At 43.2% G+C, this 12,603-nt stretch overlaps 1 protein-coding gene across 4 annotated transcripts in view; it reads right to left on the reverse strand.

Annotated features, from left to right (window-relative positions):
- Nucleotides 1-5,640: 5,640 nt before the first annotated feature.
- The window catches only part of LOC115791249 (SPRY domain-containing SOCS box protein 4), a 45,231-nt gene continuing 38,268 nt past the window's right edge, over nucleotides 5,641-12,603 (reverse strand). For 3 of the 4 annotated variants that reach the window (XM_030745416.1, XM_030745418.1, XM_030745415.1), the window contains one exon: nucleotides 5,641-6,936. In XM_030745416.1, coding sequence (XP_030601276.1) covers nucleotides 6,809-6,936 — 128 coding nt within the window. In that variant the 3' untranslated portion in view covers nucleotides 5,641-6,808. The remainder of the gene's footprint in view (nucleotides 6,937-12,603) is intronic. The other variant, XR_004020853.1, reaches the window with a different exon arrangement.

A 12,603-nucleotide genomic window follows, 5' to 3' on the forward strand; every position in this document is an offset into this window, starting at 1 on the left:
TATAGAATGTCTTTTTTAAGCAGGAAGTTTGGGAGCAGTAGTTCAGACATCCAGAGTTTCCAGCTGGAGAGCAGAAGGCTGAAAAAAAAAAAAAACAAAGTCTGACCAGATGGTGGACAACCTTCTTAGTACCATTAAACCATGTCAGGCAGGTGTAAATTGACAAAAGATGCACATTATCCTGACCAGGAGAGGTCAGAGTTATTAAAGGCAACAGTAGGGGGTTGTCGGTGGATTGTCTGAGCGCAACAACAGGAATGCCTTTGAGGAAAAGTGTGCATTGTTGTTCCACTCAGAATAGCTTCATCTCACAGTTGAACAAAGCAACACAAGAATACCTTTGTTTTTTTTTTTTTTAAAGCTTTATATAACTGGGCTGGTGAATGTTTTATCAAGGCAAATTTCCAGCATTGTTAAAGTCATTATAAACACATCAGAATTCTGAAGAGACACATAAGGATTCATGTAGCAAGGAGAAAAAAAATATAGAAGTACTGCTCCAAAAAAATTAAAGGAACACTTTGAAAACACATCAGATCTCAGTGGGGAAAAAATCATGCTGGATATCTACACTGACATGGACTGGGTAATGTGTTAGGAATGAAAGGATGCCACATCGTTTGATGGACACGAAAATTATCAACCTACAGAGGGCTGAATTCAAAGACCCTGAAAATCAAAGTGAAAAAAATGATGCAGCAGGCTAGTCCATTTTGCAGAAGTTTCATTGCATCCACTCAAAATGCTCCTCAGTAGTTTGTATGGCTCCATGTGCTTGCATGTATGCCTGTTAATGTCGGGGCATGCTCCTAATGAGACAACAGATGGTGTCGTGGGGGATCTCCTCCCAGATCTGGATCAGGGCGTCACTGAGCTCCTGGACAGTGTGAGGTGCAGCCTGGCGGCGTCAGATGTACCAAAACATGATGTCCCAGATGTGCTCAATTGGATTTAGGTCAGGCGAGCGTGGGGTCCAGTCAACGGTATCAATTCCTTCATCCTCCAGCAACTGACTGCATACTCTTGACACATGAGGCCGGGCATTGTCGTGCACCAGGAGGAACCCAGGACCCACTGCACCAGCGTAGGGTTTGACAATGAGTCCAAGAATTTAATGCTGATATCTAATGCCAGTCAGGGTGCTGCTGCCTAGCCTGTAGAGGTCTGTGCATCCCTCCATGAATATGCCTCCCCAGACCATCACTGACCCACTACCAAACCGCTCATGCTGAATGATGTTACAGGCAGCATAATGTTCAGCTTCTCCAGACCCTTTCATGTCTGTCACATGTGCTCAGGGTGAACCTGCTGTCGTCTGTGAAAAGCACAGGGCACCAGTGGTGGACCTGCCAATTCTGGTATTCTGTGGCAAATGCCAGTCGGATTCCACACTGCCGGGCAGTGAGCACAGGGCTCACTAGAGGATGTTGGGCCCTCAGACCACCGCCATGAAGTTTCTAATTGTTTGGTCAGAGACATTCACACCAGTGTCCTGCTGGAGATCATTTTGTAGCTCTAGCAGGGCTCATCCTGTTCCTCCTTGCTCAAAGGAGCAGACACCAGTCTTCCTAATGGGTTAAGGACCTTCTGCAGCCCTGTCAAGTTCTCCTAGAGTAACTGTCTCCTGGAATCTCCTCCTTCAGACTGTGCCGGGAGATACAGCAAACCTTCTGGCAATGGCCCCTATTGATGTGCCAGCCCGGAGGAGTGTGACTACCTGTACAGTCTCTGTAGGGACCAGGTATCGCCTCATGCTGCCAGTAGTGAGACTGACCCTAGTCAAATGCAGAACTAGTGAAAATACAGTCCAAAAAGATGAGGAGTGAAAAAAATGTCAGTGTCCTCCTGTTCTGGGGGTTCTCTCATTGTTGCCCCTCTAGTGCACCTGTTGTAAATTTCATTAACACCAAAGCAGCTGAAATTGATGAACAACCCCCTCTGCTACTTAACTGACCAGATCAATATCCCAGAAGTTTTATGGACTTGATGCTATAATATGATTAAAAACTGTTCCTTGAAGTTTTTGAGCAGAACATGTTTCACAGTTGCCAGCAGAAACTGCAGCTCAGATCAGAGCCCACATTAGAGTGGATAAAAGCTACTGTACAGGTGATACCGTGAAGGCTGAGAGACAATGAAGAAGGTAAAAGGTTATTAAAGCAAACTCTGAGGAATCCAAAATATGAAACCTAGGTTGCTGTAACTCTAACTACAAAAAAGACCTCATTCACCACTTTAATGTCTTTGATATTGCTGATGGTGCACAAAAAACAAAAACAAAATTATTTCTCTTTTTATGCGCAGGCCCTTTTTTTTTTTTTTTTTTTTTTTTAGGATGTTCACTTGTAACTGGGGGGCTGCCTGTATCATTTATCCAAACATGCAAAGCTCCAAAGCAAGAACAGGGACCATCATCCCCAGCTGTGGAGCCCGAGTCGGTCCACAAGAAGAGACTCACTGGAGAAGCAGCTGATGACGACCACAGCAGCAACCTGGTTATGGAGGTGAACAAGAAGTTAATTGATCTATCGACAGAAACAGCGACAAGGAAACCCTGTCAGTACAAAACAAACAAAACTCCTTAAATATGCTGTGGATTTTAGCAACCAAGGCAACTTCTGAATTGAGACCAGCTCAGTTACTACTGCACAGAATCCTCATGTGCTCAAAGCATCTCAGACTGCTGTGTTCTTGCTTTTTGAAACAATCCCAATAAAAACTACTGCAGCCTAACGAGTTGCTTTTACTTCATTAATTCAGTGCCCTGTGGACAGGTTTGTGGGGGTGGGGAGCTTGGATAGCCGTCCATCTTTTTGATAACAGACTTTTGTTTTAAAATCCTACCCTCTGCAGCTTACATTCTCGCTCTCTTTTCACTTATTACAGCAAAATCGTCACCGTTTGCAACACGGTTTAAAAATGTGAAGAATTCAGCAAGGAATCCTTAACACTTAATCCTAAACTACAAAAAAAAAAAAAACAAGTCATGAAAACCGGGACAGATTAATCATCTTTGATGTTGGCACTGAACGTATGCTGGACATAAATGCAGCGACAGTCCAATCCTTATCATCTGTGTCCATGAAAATCCTCAACTAGGTCAAAGAAAGCATCCTTTGCTTTGAGGACTTCAGGCCTATGAACATCTCTGTGTGCAGTCTAGAGGAGAGAAATAAATCTTAGCTTTTACATAACTTGCCAAGCTAAGCAGGCAGGATTCTTTCCTCCATAAATTATGGATCTCTGCCCATCTCTGTAGCTGACATCCGACCTCCAACCAACCATCTCCTCGGCTCGCTCTTTCTGCTCTCCATAAATGCATATGTATAACACAAGCGTGCACACACAGGGAGGGAGCGGGGCTGGCGAGGGGAAGGGGATGCCCGGCGCTTCCTTTGTCAGAAATGCTTCTCATGGCCTGAAAGTCATTTTTCTCCCCTTCTAGCAAGAGCAGGTGAAGATAAAAGCTCTGTGATGGAACGTGTGCTTCTGAGCAAAGAATACGGCAATGGGAGGATTTATTTATTTATTTTTTATGCAGATCACCTGAGCAGAGCAGTGGTAAAGGAAGATGGAAGGAGAAGACAGAATGTGATGAAGCAGAGGACAGAAGTGAAGCCTCGCTGTCTGGCAGCAGCTAAATATGGATCTGGATGAGAAGAGTCACTCCTAACCTGATCAAACAAGTCATCAGCTTTAACTTTCAGGCTTGTCCAATAATCCTTTAAATGGCTGGCTCCTGCATTATTGAACAGCACTATATGCTACAGTGGGGAATCGATTGCAGACTGGAGCTCACAGCTGATCCAGGCTCTGCAGTGACTCGCATTTTAGCTCTCATCCTTGTGATGGCACGGCACTAATGAGCGTATTCTTGATCAGCCAGGTATTATTAAAGTCACATTTTGTCATTATTAAAGCTTTAAATGCTCACATCCAACAGCTGTCTCGCTGGACATCTCCCACTCACAGAGGGAAAGATGCCTTTTACTGGGATTATGATATTATCAACACAGGCAGCTTTCTGCTGTACAACATTAATGGATTTTCTGTTGGCAGTGCCAGGAAAAGCTGCACAGAGCTGAACTTTGATCACACAACCAGCTTTGTTCTGGTGTTCAAAGGCTGTCCTGGGATGGGGAATCCAGTTCATAGATGCAGCTCATCTCAACTCAACACCAAAACCAGGATCAGGGGCTTTGACAGCAGCAGAGGATTTTCCATCGCCACAGACCTTTGTAGTAACTACACTGATTCCACAGCTGTGCGATGTCATTCGTGTTATTGGCATTACACACTTTCAAATGACCAAAATTCACAGCTGCTTTTGTGCAAATTCACAAAGACCCAAACCAAAGCAGATTTGTCATGTAAAGTCACACCAGCGACAGCCAAAAGGAAACTTTACACACTAACACACAATAACGGCAAAACCCTCGACAGCTACACACGTAAAACCATGTTAAAAGAGCGAGGCGCATCATAAGATGTGAACTGAACGGGATTCTGAGTGCGCCGTCTCGATGTGCACCATCTTGTGAGCACCTCTAGATGAAATGCAGCCTGTGTCTGTTCGGTCACCCCTGTGAGCCTGAATTGGACAAGATGTCATCTGAACAGTTTTAGATAATCAACATACAGTATAACAGCTATGTGGTGATTTATTGAGCAGTAACTGAAGTAAATAATTGTTAGTTAATATTAATGTAACAGATCTCTTCATTGAAAGCTGATCGAGAAGCTACTTTGTGAACATTCCTATCACTCGGTTTTCTGCTTTTTTTTTTGGGTACTTGTCAGTTTTGTCTGGTGATCCAACGGCTGACTGATGATCATCAAGACAGTTTGGAAGAAAGGATTTCTGATTTGGAGCCCTCCACCCTTACATCTCTCTTTGACACCATCACTGAGAGGAGCTAAGCACCGAGGAAGATGCAAGTAAAGGAAGCAAAGGCACCTACAGACAACAGTCACACTCACATCCACATCCCAGGAGAGGAGAGGGGGAAGGGAAAAAAAAAAAAAAAAAAAAAAAAAAAAAAGACTCAATCCAGAAAGCTCCCAGCCAACATGCTTGCTGTGAGGAGACCGTGTTTACCAGTGAATCTGTGCCTCCTGGAGACTTTTGTTTTGTAAATAAACCAATCACTGAAAAGGTTGCTCTTATCCCTAAATTACTACCTTGGCTACCCGCTGTCCCATTTCTATCCAGTATTTTTTTTTTTCCAAACATTATTTAGAACCTCACTTAAAAAAAAAAAAAGACAGAAATAACTTACTACTGTAGGCAGTAAGTTGATTAAATGTTTTCACTAAAGGTCACAGCTTATGTCAATGTGTAGAGAGTTTTTAAACCATTCCTTCCAGCTCTGCTGAAGTTTAAACATTTTATTTAAAACACAAATGAATTAAAAAAAATTAAAAAAGGAATACTCAACAGGTATGCTTTGCCAAGTTACTAACCTGAGCTACACTGCACCACTGAGCAGTGTAAGCACATTATTAATGAACAGAGCTCAGTGGGGTGACCCATATGCCCCCCACCCCAGTCCCACTGGCTGTCCCTTCTTTCCTGTCTGGGGGATAAATCTTAAAGAAAATAATCTATTCAAAATAGAACCAGGCATTGTTATTTCATCTCAGTTTATTCTTATTCACATTTAAAACATTTTCATGGCAGCACATTCTTCCACCTATACAGGTGAGACCTCCTGTCCTGCAGAAAAAAAACAAAAAAAAAGTTTAAAAAGAAAAAGGAAAAAATAAATCTCAGGGCAAATCATTCTATAGTCATTCAGTGATTTAAAAAACAAAACATAAGTCATATGGTGGAAGATTGATGAGCAGCATTTAAAACCTTGAGAGGGCTGTTTTCTGATAAGTGTTGTGTTTCTGTTTTCTGTGTGCGCTGCAGCCGAGCGGGCACCTACGTCACCTTAGGATCAATCTATCAGCGTGAGAGGAGCTGGAGAGCCGACCAATGGCGGCTGCGGTCCTTTCTGTTCGCTAAGCCCGACGGAGGCTTTAAAGGAGGGGGGGGGTCTAACTTGAGCGAGGGATAGAGAGATACTGAACGACAGACAGAAAGGCTGGCATGGGAGAGAAGGGGGATTTAAAAATGTTCAAATCAGAGTCGAGTTGTGTTTTCTAGCCTGCGTGTGTTTAACGGCCTGCTTGTCAGCGAGTTGTCTTCCTGCTACAGACAGTGCTTGTGCCGTTTCTATACACAGGCTGCATATACGTGATCTGTGTGTGCTGCAGTGTGTACACAGCAACAAAAATAGAACTGTGTGCGGCTTTGCAGGGATTGCTGAGTCTCCACAGAGCCTGCTGTGTTGTTGGGAATATAAATATAAATACCAATATGTTTCCGAGGAAGCCTCCACAGAGTCTGTGCACAACAGATGTCTGGGTAAACTGTTTCCCGAAAACCACAGCATTTCTATCTGAGGACATGTGGTTTGACTCTACATAGGAAAATGGATTGACACGTTCTCTCGCTCCCTTCATTTCATTCATCAGTCAATCTGTCCGGAAGATAGGAACAAATCAACAAAAGGAGGAAAAAGAAAAAAAAAGATGCATAAAACCAGGAGATAAAAACATCCAAAATGGAAAACCCCCAACTTGTGTAAACAAAACCCTTTGCAGCGGCATCTTAACCACCTGTTCAACGTCACTGCCTGCATCCTCAGCAGATGTCTGATGTTAGCACAAAGTTCAGTCCGGAGGCTGGTTACAAGAAGAAATAGGCCTTAGGTTTCTTGCCATCTGTGTGCACATGTGTGTTTATGATGTGTATGCGCCGTCACTGGTACTGGAGGTAGTTCTTTAGTGTCTGTGGCAATGGGAGTGTCTCGATGTGATGGATGCGCTCTCTACCCAGAGCCAGTCGAGCTACTCGTCTGCACAGGTCCATGAGCGGGAGGGGCTCCGCTGTTAAGAGATATAAGAGAGGAGAGACACAAGTTAGAGTCCAAATACGGTCCAGATACAGTATAAAACTCACGCCCATATTCATTTGTTCATGGTTTACATAAATTTTTACGTTTGTGCAATATTTGCTAACAGAGAGATTCGAGCTACAGCGTTAAGAAAACTTAGCAGCTTCGCTTCATACAGAAGCCGCCTCCACCTTCTGTTTATGAGGGGCAGTCAATCAGAAGAAAGTAGACTTAAAAGGGTGGTGGGGTGGTGGGGGTGTTTCTGAACCATGCAAGGCGCCTATGGTAGATTCCAAAAACATGGAGCTAGAAGTGAGCGTAACAGTTCCCCTTTAAGCCTCCAAGAACATTGTAAGCCAGAGGGAGCAAACCCAGTGATACATATTAACATTTGTTTCATCGTTTCATGTTATTATAGAGCAACTGCTGCCAACCGTTAACAGGCGCTGAATGACAGGATGTCAAGTAAAAACCATGGGCTCACATGCTGTGCTGAGTGTAAAATGCTTCACTTGATTGGGGACTTTGTTAAATTATTACTGTGAACATGAGGAAATAATTTTTTTTATGGACTGATTGCGCACAAAGGACAATAATTAAGAAAAAGTTACGAGAGAGATCATAAGGCAGCTGCAACTTTCTGACCTTGGATGACTGTAATTCTGACTTGTGACCAGCACTGTTATTCAGCACTGCCTGTTAATGTTTTTCACTTCAAACTCACATTACAGCAGTCAACATGTGACGGCCTTTAGGGGAAAAAACAATCCCACGGCTACTTTAATTCTGTTGCCATCTACATACATTCAAGTGGAAAGAAGCAGCTGTTAACAACAATAAAATATACACACACACACACACACACACACACTTGTCATCACTTCTAACAAAGTGCGCCAGCAGAGCATGCCAACTTCCCTCCCACCAATTTTAGAGGCAAATGATGTCTGTGTGTGTCAGACAGACAAGACTCTTAACTGCTACCCCTATACGGATGTCAAGCTGCTCCACCTGGAAGCGCCATCTGGTGAAGCAGAATTCCTGCTGCTTCGAGTCCACTTAAACACAGTGTGAAGGACACGAGGAGAGACGTTTACACCTGCATAAAAACGCAATTATACACACCCTAGTTGACTGGGTAAATATTGAAGAAAGTCACTTCTGTGAGCTAACCTGCCCTGCAGGGTCTACTCCAGTTACACACACCCACAACACAGCGATCACACGAACACAAACACACATAGCTTTGATGCTAGAAGTTCTTCACAACGTAGATGTTTTCCACAAACCGAACCCCCCACCCCCACCCCACCAGACTCCTATGACGGGGATACGTTAGGTCTCCTCTGACAAGTGTTCGTGGAACTGAAGCACATGGAGCTCATCGAGAGCTCAGGCATTCCTCTGGGCACAAACTGCTGCCCTTGTGGCTGCGTGACTGCTGAATGGCGATCACAGCTGAAGGGAAACAGGAGCTGTACCGAGGCTGGACATGAACAGAGCAACAGCGACTCTGCACACTTCAAGACTAATTAAAAGCAGGCATCGTCACTTAAGGTCTTCATTACAATCAAAACTGATGGGCTCTCTGTCTTGCGCATCATGTTATTTGTAAATGATGGTGAACATCCCACCAAATCCCTCTGCTGTGGTTTGCTAACTGACTTTCTGAAAGAGCAGTGAGGGGAAGTGATGAAATCCAGCAGCTGAGCAGGCATAAAGAAACCAAGCAGAGCTGTCTGGATTTATCTGAGTGCCATGTACTTAATGAGAAGTCTCTGTTCGAGTGTTTTGGGGACATGTGGCAGAGTGTGGATTTATTTGTAGCCACATCAACAAGCCCATATCAGAAAGACAAGCTGAATGAACTCGGACTTAATGTAGACAATGTGCAGCGATGTGTGCAATGAGACTGTGCAGCCGCTAATCCTTCACAGCAGCAAGTGGAATACTTGGCAGGACAATCACATCACTTCCCTCCAACATCTTATTAGCCTCTCTCTGCAAAGGCAAGTCCATTCTTTAGCACAGCAGCTTAACAGATTAGAAACTAAGGCTTTGCAATACAAACTAGTGTTACAACCATATCTCCATTCAGCCTGGAGCTTGTGACCCGTTGAACTTTGCTCTCGAGAATAAGGAACCCTGAGGTCACGCTATTGGTGCACGTGGAGCCTCTGCGTACACATGCAGTCCAATCAATCAGTCTGCCACCACTAGCCTTAGCATATATGGATAGTTTCCATAGTAACTAGCTCCTTGCACCACTGTGTGATGTCACTGTAGCAGGAGAGTAAAGACAGATATAAATGTGTTACATGGGCTACATTGTGTCTGGATGTCTCAGTGCTGCCTCTATTGTTGCCAGTTAAAGTTGAGCCAAATCCTGCTGTTTAAGCTCAAATAGAAACAGCTCTGATGTGGGGGGGTCACCAAAATAACGAGACAGCCGGACACTCCAAATTACAGTAACACTTTTAAGGGACTGTTCACATTTGTACAAGGAGTACATGTTTTCATTATGCCCATCAACCCTCCCACATAAGAGGACAGGCAGATCTTTTTTAAACAGTTACATTTTTGTTCACAAACTGAAAAGTCTGAAGCCATTGTCACTACTCTGTCATTCTGACAGAGTAGTGACAATGGTTCTACCGCAGCAAGTTTCTTCATATTTCACAATAAAAGCCTTGTTAAGAAAGGAGGTGTTTCTGTCCACTTAAATGCTAGAAGAACCTTTAATCTACACTCCCCTCCAAAAGTGTTGGAACAGTGAAGCCAATCCCTTTATTTTTGCTGTAGACGGAAAGCATTTGGGTTTGACATTAAAAGATGAATATGAGACAAAAGATCAACATCTCAGCTTTTGTTTCCAGGTATTTACATCAGGATCTGACACACAGTTCAGAAGATAGCTCCTTCTGTCTGAAGCCACCCATTTCTTTGTGAGCAAAAGTGAAACAGATAAACTTAAAATAGATTAAAGTGAAGAAGACTTCATATTTAGTTGCAAATCCTTTGCTTGTAAAAATTGCATCACTGACATCACTAAACTTTTGCATTCTTCTTTTGTAATGCTTTTCCAGGCTTTCACCTCAGCTTCTCATTTGTTTGTTTTGGGGGGGGGGGGGGGGGGGGTCACTCTCTTCAGTCTCCTCTTTAGCAGGTTAAATGTCTGGAGATTGACTAGGCCAGTCTAAAACCTTCCACTTCCTGCCCCTGATGAACTCCTTTGTGATTTTGGCAGTGTGTTTTGGGTTATTATCTTGCTGCATGATGAACTGACCAATCTGGTTGTATCTTTCTTTAAACTGACAGACAAAATGTTCCTGTAGACTTCTGAGTTCATTGTGCTGCTGCCATCATGCGTGACATCATCAGTAAAGATTAATGAGCCTATCCCAGAAGAAGCAACGCAAGCCCAAGCCATGACATTACCTCCACTGTGTTTCACAGACGAGCTCGTATGTTTGGGATCATGAGCAGATCCTTTCTCCAAACTTCAGCCTTTCCATGCCCTTGATAAAAGTTCATCTTTGTCTCATTAGTCCATAAAAACTTTGTCCCAAAATTTCTTGAGACTCGTCTCTGTACTTCTTGGTAAATTCTAGCCTGGCCTTCCGATTCTTATTCCTAAGTAGGGGTTTGCATCTTCTGCTAATCCAGTACTTTTGGAGGAGAATGTAAAATCAATACAGAAAATGCTGAGTTTATATCAGCGTAATGCAGTACCTTTAACAGAGCAGGAGCAAATGAAAAATTAACAACATTACCATTTATGGCTCAGTCACACTACAGTAAAATTAGAACGGCGACCTACTTGGGACTTGGGGGATAAAGAAACTGGTGGGTGCCCAACGACTGCATTGAATTTTTCCCCACATGCTCCCATAGTGTAGTGGGCACCACATTTGCCTGGCAAGCGAAAGGTCGCTGGTTTGATTCTAGCTGGAGACACAAATCCCCTTTGGGCCTGCGTCTGGAAGGGCATTTGGCGTAAAAAACACTACCAAATCAAACATGCAGAGCTACCGGCTGGGGCGACCCCTTGTGACCCCTCTTCTCTAGCCGTCCTGATGCACCAAAGTTACTTTGAAGACATCAGGTGGTCACGGACCTGGTCCTGGTTTTTGAAGCACCCATTTCAAAGTGAGATTGCTTTGCATTCACTGTGCACAGCTGTAATAATTCTGGCCTGTGACTGTAGCATTAAAATGAAACAAAGACTAAGGCTAGAACAGTTAACTATAAGAGGTGAATAAGTGACTAAAGTGCCTTAAAGATTAAGTACATTGTCCATGTAAATGAAGCAATAATGCTCCTAATTTTGGTTAACTTTTACATTTTAGTCGATGTGTAAATCAGCAGCTATCTGCAGACACTGTGGAACGTTTTTTTGCATTTTACTCAGTACAACTCTTGATGTCACGGATCAATGAACAATAAAAGCTTCAACCATGCACTTTGTTTTTAATTGCCTCTCTTATATACACAAAGTATAGACTCTAGCTCTAATACAATCGTATTACACTAAATGTGAATATTTTATTTCCGCACTTGGAAGAATTACATCAGAACAGCGCACCAGCAGTTTTTTCATCCACCTGTGTTATCAAGGTGTTGGGAGTGTCTATGACCCCTACAGAGCGCTTCTTCCACTCTGTGGTGCAGAAGGAGTGCAGTGTGTGAGATTTCATCACGGTGCTTGCAGTCCTGCATTCAGAGAACTTTTGGTAACTTTTGATCACTTGCGTTAAAACTCTTCTAAAAGTGTATCTGAAATGATGCTCCAGAGAGGGGGTCTGACAAATGTTTGTGTAACAGAGAAAGATGCAAAACAGAAAAAAAAATTCCTCTGCAATAACATCCCTTGATGCATTTGATTACGCTCAAGCAAGCACCCAGCTGCAGTCCAATTAGTTCATATTTTTTCTGCTCTTTAAGTACACTGACTACGGTGTTTTAGTGCCTCTGCTCTAATTGCAGGAAAAGAAAAAAAGCACCTGCTTTTTGATGTACATATTACATACATTTCATTATCATTAATTTTGTCCTTTTTTTTTTTAAAGTATAACTGAATTTTTATGAGTCTGTCAGTCAAAATGACACAAAGTCTAATGCAAAATCTGCTCAGATTGTGTGTGCCTGTGAGCGTATGTGTGTGCGCGCATACGTTTATATGCTTGTGAATGGCCCTTCAATCTCTCTGAACTCCTATAGGTGAGGATGCTTCTCTCAGCCCTCTCCTCCAAACACTTGTTTTCTTCACCAGAGTTACTACATGTGCCTGTATCAGCAACAAGAGGAAGTTCATTATTGAGAGTGCAATGATTTCATTATTATTTACAGTGTTTCACCCATTACTCTGACAGCGCTCTCCTGAGGGATGTGGGGATTCTACAAACTTGCTGGAAGCCAGCCAGTCGCTGTTGGCACAAGCTGGTCTCCATGGTAAGGGTTGCCTGGGGCGACAAGTGGTCCTGTCAGACACTGGTGATGAGCACTAGCAGAAGGTAGGCACCGTCCATCAACTGACAGACTCGACTAACACTTAGAAGTAATCCGAGTTGGGGCTATAAAGCAGTTTCTGTTCAAGTGTGAAACCGATGTGATTCAACATTATGTAAATTCTACTACATAACACATCCAGCTGTAACAA

This window comes from Archocentrus centrarchus, chromosome 13 (assembly GCF_007364275.1).
Source record: "Archocentrus centrarchus isolate MPI-CPG fArcCen1 chromosome 13, fArcCen1, whole genome shotgun sequence".
In the NCBI taxonomy this organism is placed as follows: Eukaryota; Metazoa; Chordata; class Actinopteri; order Cichliformes; family Cichlidae; genus Archocentrus; species Archocentrus centrarchus.